The sequence below is a fragment of the Sorghum bicolor genome, chromosome 5 (assembly GCF_000003195.3).
Source record: "Sorghum bicolor cultivar BTx623 chromosome 5, Sorghum_bicolor_NCBIv3, whole genome shotgun sequence".
In the NCBI taxonomy this organism is placed as follows: domain Eukaryota; kingdom Viridiplantae; phylum Streptophyta; class Magnoliopsida; order Poales; family Poaceae; genus Sorghum; species Sorghum bicolor.
Window position 1 is genome coordinate 1,506,162 of NC_012874.2, and position 12,281 is coordinate 1,518,442.

Below are 12,281 nucleotides of genomic sequence, written 5' to 3' on the forward strand. Positions count from 1 at the left end.
TATATCCAGATGTAACAAGAGCTATAAATCATATCTAACCTACTCTATAAGCTATCTTGGATCCAACGTATGTTAATTAATCATTATCTATCTAATATTTATCATGAAAAAATAATTATATAAAATAATTTACATTAGGAAAAAATAAATTAAAGTATTATAACAATTTATAACAATAAATATATTAGGTTTAAACTAAAATATAAAAATATTAGAATTAATTTAATACTTTTGTATCATTAATATAGTATTAGAATAATATTAAAATTCTTATAGTATTAAAAGTTTTCTCTATTAAAAGTTACTTCTAATTTTAGTATTACTTTAAAAGTTTTAGTAGCAGTATTATAGAGGTATTTTTCATCTATTATTAATACTATAATACTATACTACTTTTAATAGTAGTAGTATAGTGTTAGAACTTTTAATTAAGTATTATAGTTTTTAATAATAATTTTATAGTATTAATTACAAAGAAAAACTACTACTATAATAATACTGTTAAAACTTTAAAATAATACTAAAATTAGAAGTAACTTTTAATAGTGAACTTTTAATCTATACGTAACTTTTAATATTATTATATTTTAACATGAATGATATCGTTTGCCAAGTTTAGAGACGTGAGGTGAATATTTTGAAATGTTCATGGACCAGGATAACACCGCCAGTCAAATTTAGGGACCTATGGTGATCGTTTTGAAAATTTAGAAATCTAAATGACACTGTCTGCCAAGTTTAAGATATATAGATATTACTTTAGAAGTTGAAGTACCTAGACTGCAGGTCAAGTTTAGGGACTGACGGTGAATTTTGCTCTTTATGCATTGAGTAGGAAGCCTAAAACATCAGCTCCCAGCACTCCCTATTATCCAGTCCGTATCAAAATCATTCCGAAATCACTTCTCACATGCTTTTCGCTATAATTTTACTTAAGATAAGAATCAAGAAACATAGCTCAACAATCAGACGCTAAATTGACCCGAGCACATCCACGGACATGTCAAGCCTACATTCAGTGTTGTAGAAAGTTGTGTAGCCATCAAGCAGAGGCTCACATTTGTTGTGCTTGCCAGCCAACGAAAGCGATTGACGTATGTCTGACAGCGAAGAGAATATGGAATTATGGACCTTTAATTAGGTGTGATCTCCAGACCTCTCCATATACTGCGGATTGCGGAATCAACACACAGATTATTGGCGCGCCAACAGAAACAAACTTGCATGTATAGCAATAATGAAACCCATGAAGATTTGCATTAAAAAAACAAACCGGGAGATTATAGCTGTTTATATTGAAAACTTGTTTTATTAAATTAAACTTCCACTTTACATGTCAATGGCAAATTACCAATGACACCCCTGTCAAATGGAACGCCCAAAAATCTTTGAGGGAGCACCAAAACAAAGTTTAGTTAACCTTGCATTGTGATCAACGGAGTATATTGACTTTTCTAGATACAATCCTTTTACTATGTATCTAGACTTAGTGTAAATCTAAATGTTTAGCAAAAAATGTAATATGTGTAGAAAAGTCAAAACATCTTATAGTTTGGAACAAAGGGAGTATTAGTTTGGTGATAGCCTGCCACCTGACGGTCGAATTAGGGGATTAGCTCTGACCAAATTATCTGAAAACCATATACTCGTACTGTGTATGATGATTTCACCAAAAAAAAATAAGAACGTGGACGAGAAAGATTGTTATTTTTTAAAAAAAATGGAAAACACATAACACTCCTATACATGTACTCTCATATCTCATTTCTATTAACACAGCACTGTACATGTACTATGAACACTTGCAAGAGATGAAGAGTCTACAAATTATAAGATTTATGAAGTCATCAAATGCGGTTAAAAAATCTAAGGCTTGAACATGGAACAACCAGCCTGTCGGCAATGGCAAATTGACAACCCAACAGGACCCGATCTGAGCTTACCAACATAGTTAGATCAATCATACATGCATGATGATCATATTCGGTATCTACGTGTCTTCAATCCATTCATTTTCGTCCTCCACATTTTGCTTTTTAAAAAATGACCATCCATCCACCGAATTAGTTAAAAGTACCATTTGATTATGACAGGATAAGGTAGCTACGACACTGATCGACAAGCTGCCCTACCAGAGCATGCATCATTTTCCAGCTAGCCATCCTATGATGAGTCAGATTAGATACATGAATGACCCAAATGGTGACACCTGTTTGGCTGCCACGTTCCGCTTTCCGTGGCGTGGCACACCTTTGCATTGGATGACGTAGGTATACTCATTTTCATGGCCATGGCCTTCAATTCTTCTCCATGCATTGCACAGGGGTAGTGCGAGAGATGATGGCGACGATGACCATGGCTCGAGGGGCACTATGAATTATGTATATCTTCTGACTGTGATGTTATAAGAGAATATATAGTCACTAAAAGCGGCTCGCGGAACACTACGAATTAACTTCTGATTATGTATATTATGAAATTATATCTCATGATAAATGGACATTTATTCAATGTTATAAATACTGAGATATTACCTTTTTCATAAACTTGATCAAATTAAAATGGTTTTAACTCGATGCTATGTTATAACAGTATTCTTTTTGCATGGAATACAATGGATGCATGGTAATACCACACACACATTATAATTAAAATAGGCAAAATGACCTTTCTTTTTCACAGGTCATCATGGAAATAAGTGTGATTTTATATAGGACACTTGGTTCTGGTCAAATTTAGTGGTGGACATTGTGCCTAATAAAATATTCATTTCTGGCTTCGGAGGAGAGAGAGAATTATGATTTGTCCCTTTTACCCTTGCTAGTTTCTTCTTCCTCCTTCCTCTTCTTCTCTCCCATCCCAATCGACATAGTGCGTGTGACAAGTGTTGGACCTTGACATGGCCATCGTGTGTGCCACCTCCTCACGACGATGCACTCTTGGATGACCGCTACACGCATGAGGTGCTCTACCTCACCTCAAGCACTGATGTCACTGCTACCTGCATCACCTCACTAGCTTGCCTCTCTGCAACACCGAGGCTGGCATGAATGGTCTTCACATTGAGGGCACTGTGGACAACATAGTAGTAGGTGGACCCAATGTGGTTGAAGAGATGATGGGGGAGCCCTTGCCCTCCGCATTAACATTGCCCTTGGCGCACTTGACCTCCATAGTGGTGAGGTCATGGCAGTTTGGGCATTGGATCCGGTGCTCGTCCGTCACATGGTCATGGTATCAGGAGACGTCGTGGAGGGGGTAGAAGTAGAACTCAAACCATTTTCGAAAGAGAGGAGAGAGGAAGAAGAAACTAGCAAGGAAAAAATGGACAAATCACAACTCCTCTCTCTCTCCTCTAGAATTAAAAATGGATATTTTATTAGACATAGTGTCCACTAGCAAATTCGACAACCGAAGTATTCACTAATAAATCACACACTTGCATCTTGTGATAAAGAGAGGTCATTTTCGGTGTCTCATGTGAACAATTATTGATTCTATTACAAGACTAGCTAGTACAACAAATATATGGTACAACATTTGGAGCAGGATTTTTTTGTCACAGAAAAAAGGAAATCTTTTTTTTTTGTCCTTGACATTTCCCTTTAAAACCCAACAAATAAAAAGCGTCATTTGGTCATGACAAGATAAGGTTAAGATAGGAGTGTGTACCGTGTACCAACATAGAATCTTTTCCAGCCATCCTATGAGTCAGATTAAGATACACGAATGGCCCCAACGGTGACACTTGTTTGGCTCCTACGTTCTATCTACTTTCTATAACGACACACTTTTGAATGTGATATTCAGGTGGTACGCTCCTTCATTATATTATCAACTCGAGCAGACACCAGATTTGTGAAGGCTTGACATATGTCTTCCTTTTTCTCCTTTTTCTTTCTAAAAAAAGGTGGTTTTCTTCACCTCATCATGCATGACACAGTCTAAGTCTATTGCGAGCGATGATGGAGGCGATGACCATGGCTCGAGAGTGGGATTATGAAAGTATTAGTATTTTCTTATGGTACATCTGTGGGGTTGTGGTTTTGCTTATAATATAATGACAACCTAACTAAGCGTAATTGGCAGAGTAGCAGAAATATTGTTTTTGTTATAAGAATTTGACTATAAGACCCTGTTTGGAAGGACATTTAGTGGCTCCGATCCGGATCCCCTAACTTTATGTCATTGTTCATCAAAACCTTTTTTCACTCTTTTCTAAATGAACTGGAAGCCGAGAAAAGCTAATATTTTTTTCTTTGGCACCTCGGCTGCTTAGCACACAACTAGAGCTGGAAGGAACCTTACCAAACAGGCTATAATCATCGCTTTGTTCTTTGAATGCAATTTTGCTTGCTCTGTTTATTCTGAGCAATTTCTAAGCCTCTTGTATGTCTCAAAAGTGGTATAGGTAGCTTTCGGGTCTTAGAAAGGAGTTGAAGCCACAAGCACTCCTAGAACCAATAACCACTTGTTAATCGTCTTGACTATGCAAGAATGATAGTATCTTTGAAAGAAAAAACAATTCTCCTTTGCAGATTATATTTGTAGTATTCATTGTTGATTCTATATGCGGACTATCCTCCACAAATCCCCTCTCTAAGATTCAGTTGTGGCGGCATCTCTCTAGTCGGTACAAGTGCGCCAAGGTCTTTTGTACCCAAACACATGAACAACGTTCTACTCTATGGATTGATAGTTAATAATATTTTTTGTATTTTCCACGATGTTTTGCTAGATGGGGTTTTATTTCAAGTAATAAATGCAATCATTATCCAAGAAATGGTAGTATTATATGATTGGAAGTGAAAGTCTCTGGGCAATTTTAGAGCCTGTTCGTTTGGCTGAATAGCCATGGCTAAAATTACTGTTCGTTAATTTATTAGAAGAGAAAAACATTATTGAATGGCTGGCAGAAGCGAAGAAACTCTCGTGATCCTGCCACACCTGGCTGGTTTATGTGGGGCCAAAGAAAAGATTAATGTGCTGCATCATGGAGTTACCGGGGTTTATTTTCCGTTGCTAATGATGGATAACGACCGATAATGACGTTTTAACCAACCCCTTGGATACATCATCTTCAGTACATTGTTGTTAGTGAATGTTGATCACGAGTCACGACCGACACCGTTAGATCATAGTGGGCCGAATCCACAGCGGGCCTGAACAACAAAAATACTCCAATTGGCAGAGGTATTTGGGATGTCTCTCGGCCCAAACAATCAGCTTTGTGAAACCCAATCTCAGCCATACTCTTTGGGATGAAGAAATGACCCCAGCAGACCTGGACGCCGGCGTGCTCATCGCCCGGCATTGCCCTCCGCGGCGACCGTCAGCCGCCTCACAGGGATGCACGCGTGGACGGAGTGTCCTCGCGGAGCCTCACCGGCAGATTGAATCGGCATAGATGATGTTCAGAAACCAAACATGGACGCACTAATAAAGATCCATGTGCTTTTGTTTTCAACTGCTTAAGAATCTCCTCCTGCAAGGCTTTTCAGCGTTGAACTTGTCCTGCAGAGGCAGAAATGTAAATGAAAAGAGGAACTGAGCTTAAGAACATGACTTGTGCAAGCAGATGAATACGCAGAAAACTAACATGGCGCTCATTAGTGTCAGCCTCCGCTCACTTATATGTCAAATATGCATGCTCTATTTTTGCTTTTACTATTTGTGCTTAACATACCAAAGCCGCCGTATCAACTTTTTCCAAAAAAAAAAATATATATAACTCTCCTAACCAAAGCATTTGGCCGTATCAATTTTTTTATCAAAAGAAGAAGAAGAAGAAGAAGAAGAAGAAGAAGCAGCAACTACCTTTTAGCAGGTCAAATGGCCAATGCCTTCGATTGTATAAAACTCTCCAATGGGCAAAGGTCATTGGGCCATCAGTCGGCCCAGGCAATCAGCTTTGTGAAGCCCAATCTCAGCCACCCCTAATGACCCTGGCGGACCTCTGGACGCCGGCGTGCTCGTTGCGGCCCCCTCGGCGTCGGCAACACAGCCGTTGGCCGTTGCCGGCACCTCTAGTCCCGGCGTTGCCCCTTGCGGCGGCCGCCAGCCTCCTCACAGGATGCACGCGCGGACACGCGGTGCCTCCTACCACTGGCACCGGCAGATTCAAGGAGATCCATGTGCTTTGCTTTCCGATGCTCAAGAATCACCCCTGGAAAAAATTCTATCTCGCAAAATACGTAGAAACTGTGTAATTAGTTAATTTTAATCTATATTTAATGCTATATGCATGTGTCAAATATTAGATGAAAAGTTTTTAGATGAGAACACAGACGCTGCAAAATGGTACAAGCTCAAAGGCAAAGCATGCCAAAATCCCAACTCATCTGCAGCCATTCAGACTATGATCGCAGCACAGGGGAACAGCAGAAGTGACACGCCTTATACAATTCTTCCCTACTATGGCAGGATGCCAAACAAGAGAAAACTTGCCAAGAAATTCAATACAGATTAATTGATTCCTCACATATGGACAACAGCACCATATGCCCATACCAACCATCCAACCGCTCTTAGTTCAGCCTTTCATTTCTAGGGTTAATCCTGAACCCGCCAGTTTCGGCAGGGGCTCGCTCAGTCAAGGATACATAAGACCACAGTGAAAATTAGAGGGCCTTACAAAGCAGCAGCAGATCAAATTTACACATCAAAACGCTGGCCAAAACCCTGAGAAACCGAAAACCCACCAAGCGCACACATGCACCCACACCAGTCACCACCCATGGTCGAAATATACAACTGAACCTACTATCCCAGCAGCTTCAACTGAAACACAGCACCATCACCGCACTCTGCAAGCCGGGACAGCAGGGGAGCACTTGGGGTTTGGGATGGCCCTGAAGTGAACACTGTTCCCGGTTAGCCTGCGGCGGCCTCTATAGTCAGGAAGGCCAGAAGACTGACCGGATCCGTCACTCCCACTGCTGCCCTGCAATGGTTCGAGGGTTTCGACGACGTCACTCATAAGCGGCCTAGCCTTGGGGTTCTGGCTCAAGCAGTAGAATGCAAGGCTGCAGGCCTTGTGAGCAGCTCTGACCGAATACTGCCCCTCCAGTTTTGGGTCAATGATCTGGAGAAGCCTCCTCTTGTCATTGAGTTTGGGGAGGGCCCAGTCAACCAGGCTCTGCTCCCTGCTGGGCCGTGATTTGTCAATTGACTTGCGCCCTGTCAAGAGCTCCAGAAGGACAACGCCAAAGCTGTAGACATCACTTCTAGCAGTCAAGTGACCTGCACATTAGAGATATGTGTGATATATATGTGATATCAGATCATGCATTAAGAATAACACTCTTTTTCTGGCTATAAACTTTGCTACGAAGTTATATTCAAATACTGAAAGACGCAGGAAATGGTAAAATATGTGATCTCAGCTCATGGAATAGAAACAATAGTTTAGTGTGTGGAAATTTGACATGAAGTTCGTATCTGAACAGTCAGATGGTATCTTCTAAGAAATGCAAATATAAAGCATATATATACAAACAACGAGGAAAGTACCAGTCATCACATATTCAGGGGCAGCATAACCGTAGGTTCCCATCACCCTTGTTGATACATGCGTCTGATCACCTTCAGGGCCAGCTTTTGCCAGGCCAAAGTCAGACAGTTTAGCAGTATAATCCTATGGAAATGGAAACAAAACGATAAATATGTCAAACATATATGTATTCCCATTGGATGATGTCAATCAATACAACTGAAAAAGGAGAAGAAAGCATGAGGAAGCAATCAACACTCAACAGAGTCCAGCAGAATATTTGATGTCTTGAAATCTCTGTAGATTACAGGCCTTTGAGCATTGTGGAGGCAAGCAAGCCCTTTAGCAGCTCCCAGTGCGATTGACATCCTAGTACCCCAGGGTAATGGTGTAGCTGTCTCTGAGAACATGAAAAACAGGATGTCTGGTCAACAAAATTTCCTTCATCTGAAATAAAAGTTCATTGTGACTGAATCAAGGAAAATAGTGCACTGGCATTACATATCACACATGCTAGCAGTGGAAAGCATTCAATTATTTGTCCTTTTCTTCAAATGTAGTTAGTAACAGCTATAGTAGTCCATATTAAAGGAGCAGACAAAAATGAACAGATGTAGAAGACAAAAGACATTAACACAAAATAGATCATTTCTTATATGCTCCATGTCATAAGGTCAGTTGGGAAGTTGCGTAAAATGTCCATACAGAATACAGAAAATGCCAGATAGGTTGTTAGGGACTACCCATGGCCTAACATAGGTACCAGTTGTAATCAAGCAAAGTCAACAGTTTACCAAGCAAGCAATCATCCAGGATTTGAGCCACGAGCAAGTTCAAGAGTTGGATGCTTTGTGGTTATTTTGGAAACATGTAAAAAACTTCCAAAGATGATGAATGAATCAGTTGTTGACACACAAATAAAATATGCCCAACTCACACCAACAATAGTTATGAAAATGAAAAGTGTAACTCTATCATCCACATTTTTATCAGCTCAAGGTGTTGTGTCTGTGATCAGTGGATTGCATTCAAGAAACAGAAGACAGTATGTAAAAAGTGGTATCACTGAACTCAGTTATGATGTCATTCACACTCTGACAAACAGGAGTAGAAGTATTACTTCGGAATAAGTGGTTTTCTAGACTTCCTCGAAACATGAACTCGTAGACAAGCAGCCGATGGTCATCTTCACAGCAATATCCAATCAACTTCACCAAATTTGGATGCCTCAACTGCCCCAGGCAGTTAACTTCGGTCTGACATAAATACAGAAGATGGGTAAACCATTTTTATATCTTTTTGAGCAGAACGTAATACTGGAATAATAATTTTGTAGTATAGTAATAAGCATGATAACTACCAAACTGTGTGCAAAAATAACTCAATAGCATTTTACAGGCAGTTAAATACAATTGCTTAGCCTTTTGAATATATTCACATTGGCAAGAATAATGTTTCTTATTCCAGTCATGCAAGTAAGCTAATATCTTTTAAAATTTTCAAGCATGACAAATAAAATATGTTATTTATCAACAACAGCCTGACTCAAGGACTGCGCATGTCTGTAAACGAGCATGAAATCACTATGGATAACCTTATCAGCTTATCAATTTTCCATATCATTATCAACAAAACACTGCAACAAAGTAGTGAGAACTAATCTAGACAGCTATGGAAACAAAAACATGATTGAAGATTATTGCAAGGAATCCTCCAGTATATTTCATTTGCCAACATGCTTGTTAGCAACATGAACCTAATGATTATCTACATGTATCCATGCCAATATGTCATGCATAGTGTGAAGTACAACATATTAGTAGACAATTTTCATGTTTCCATGCATATAATGAAAAGGTAGTGAGCATGAAAATTACTGAACAACTCACAAGCCATTCTCTGTGCCCTTGATGTCCATCTTTGTTGAGCACCTTGACTGCAACAGGCAGTGATTTCAGCCCAACCCTGACATTTTCATCTATGTAACCCTTGTAAACGGTCCCAAATCCTCCTTCGCCAAGAACATAATCAGCACGGAAGCTCTTTGTGATTGTCTCTAGCTCAAACAATGTGAAGGCAATCACATCGTTGTATATGGAAATGTTCTTGGCATCTTCAACATTCCTAGGTGTGGAAGGATCACTTATATCTGATGAGGTGCGGGTGTGCTTCCTATCTGCATTGGCGTTCTTGAGAGGATGTTGTAACAAGTGGAGCTGCTGAACTGGGAGCATGAGAAGGAAATGTAAATTGTAAGTCCTCGACACCCAAAAAAATCAAAGGAAATATGAACTTTAACTATTGCCCAGCACGTAAGTACAGAATTGAAGTAAGAAAGATATACTAAGAATTCGTGTATGTAGCATTATAAGCATTTACTCATGCTGAGATACATTGTTCTATTTGGAAATTATTATAGAAGTAAAATAAGAACAAGTGGAAATGAATGAGTTGCCAACTGCTAGCATCCATTAAATGACCTTTCCCACTAAAATAATACTTCTGAGTAGAAAGCAGGAACTAAATAAAGAAGAGATACACATGCACAATTGATTACAGCAAGGGTAAAGAGGCCAGGGGACCAGATCTACTGCACAGTTGCATGTAAATTAGAAAAACCTCAAATTGCTTTTAAAAAACCACAAGTAGCAGCTAGAACAGACATGTTTATTCAACTTGGAGGATCCTGATTTTTTTATCCGTGCGAAATTGGAAGTCAATAGTGAGGAGGGCACAGAAATTGAAGCACGCTGGGGAAAGTGCCACTAGATTTTTTTTCAATGTACACAATCAAGTAGGCTTGGGAACACAAAACAAAAATCAAGAAGATAAGGAAGCGCAAGGTGCATGGCAACTTCACAAGAAGATGCAGCATAGAAGAGATCATAGATCAACAACCTGGAAGTAGGACAAGACGAATCAAACAAGCTTTGAACCAAAGAAGATAAAACATGAGCAAATGAGGATAAATAAATAGAACAGAAGTCCTAGAACCGGATTCATCTCAAGCAAGGAGGGAATGAACAAAAGAATTCATCCAAAAAAAACCCACCGAAGTATTAAAATAAAACATTTGGACTGAAAATTGGCATGCGACTTCAATCAAACCCATCTGTCCGTAACAACAACATGGACAGAGCCCCCCAGAAAAATCCAGCCTCGTAACCAAATCGTCTCTCACAACACTGATTTAATCCAAAAGCCGGCACAATAGAAAGATGAAGTATTTATGGCAATCCGCCGCGAGCCCAAGAACCAAGAGCGCAGAGGACCTGACGAACAATCCACCAAGACGAAATTTTGATGGAATTCGAAGCGCCGCACCTGAGATCCAAACAAAGCACCGACAAGAGGGGGGTAACCCGCGAGAAATCCACCACTACGAACAAACTCGAAAGGATGGATGGATACCTTGCGCGTGCGCCGCGACGACGGCATTCTCCTCCCGCGTGCCGCAGTTGCCCATCTCTTCCTCCTCCTCCTCCTCCTCCTCCTCCCTGTGGCTCGGCTGCTGCTGGGGTTCGTCCTCTACTTGTGCCAGGAGTAGCCCAGCCTCTCATTCTTGGTAGGTCGCTTCATCCCATCCACCTCTTCCGTCCTTCGACTCCGATGATACGAGACGAGACGAGACGAGATAGACGACGGCTAGAGTTGCCGGCTGGGCGTTTCCTTCTTTGGTGGACGGGACAAGGCCACAAGGGAGCCAGGAGCAGCCGAGCAAGAGCAAAGCTGTGTGATCCTCCCTTCCTGTGGGATGCGCCGCGGAACGGAAGAGCGAACAGGGCAGGGTAGCCAGCAGGCAGGAGCAGCAGCAACGCCTCCTCAACCGGACTGAGGGAGGGAGCAGCAGGCGAGCTTGTGACTGCGGATGAGTTGTGAGTGTAGTGCGTGCGTGTGACAGTGAGCGGAGTGAGGATCAGAGTGTGCTTCAATGGTGGAGAAAAGGAACGGTGGGGGAGGAGGGGTGGTGGATCCCTTAAAAAGCGCAGTCAGGGCACGGCAGCTCCCATTTCAATTCACTCCACGGCAGCTGCCTTCAGGGAGAAGACACTGTCAGATATTTTGGGTATGAAAAATTCAGCAAACTATTTTTTTTCTATCTATTAAATATTTTATATTTTTTCTGTGGAGATTACTTTCTTTCTATCTACTCTCTCCGTCCTAAATTATAAGATATTAAAAAAAAATTTAGAGAGTCAAAGCATCTTAAATTTAACCAAAATTATAAGATTTATGGCATCAAACAGATATACTATGAAAATATAATTAATAAAGAATATAATGATACTTAGTTAATATTATAAATATTATCATCTTATCGTGTAAATTTGATTAAACTAAAAATACTTTGACACTCTAATATTCTTAGAATGTCTTATAATTTGAAATAAAGTATTAAATTTGGATATAAAATTGACCAAATTATTTTTATATTTCACAGTTCATCGAATGGTCATTAAGACGGGGTTTTGACCTTTATATTTCCTGTTTACTGAATCGGAAATACTAGATGGCTATCCAGCTGGACAGTGGAAGCACGGCGGAATATGTGAAAATGATAATAAAAAAAAAGTTAGCGCCTACCACGTGTGAAAAAAAAATAATCGAAATGAGAATATGGGCATTGATCAACTAAAATCTTTTGATATCCAGGAACACAATTGATGATTAGGAAAACTGATTCAGTGAATCATCGTTTTACTATAACCCTAGTTTAGCATCGTGTATTTTCTTAGATTTTTTTTTTGGCCTTCCACTTGAAGATGTTTTTTTTTGGCAACACACTTGA

At 40.0% G+C, this 12,281-nt stretch overlaps 1 protein-coding gene across 2 annotated transcripts; it reads right to left on the reverse strand.

Annotated features, from left to right (window-relative positions):
* LOC8083028 (probable serine/threonine-protein kinase PBL8) lies at positions 6,400-11,499 on the reverse strand. Of its 2 annotated transcripts, XM_021461118.1 has the most exons (7): positions 10,904-11,499; positions 10,765-10,816; positions 9,382-9,716; positions 8,613-8,748; positions 7,756-7,892; positions 7,513-7,636; positions 6,400-7,242 (listed from the first exon to the last, which is right to left on the reverse strand). In XM_021461118.1, exons 1-7 carry the CDS (start codon positions 10,928-10,930, stop codon positions 6,797-6,799), a joined length of 1,257 nt encoding a protein of 418 aa, XP_021316793.1. In that variant the 5' UTR covers positions 10,931-11,499; the 3' UTR covers positions 6,400-6,796. The 2 variants fall into 2 exon arrangements, with proteins under 2 accessions (XP_021316793.1, XP_002450171.1); XM_002450126.2 differs by lacking the exon at positions 10,765-10,816.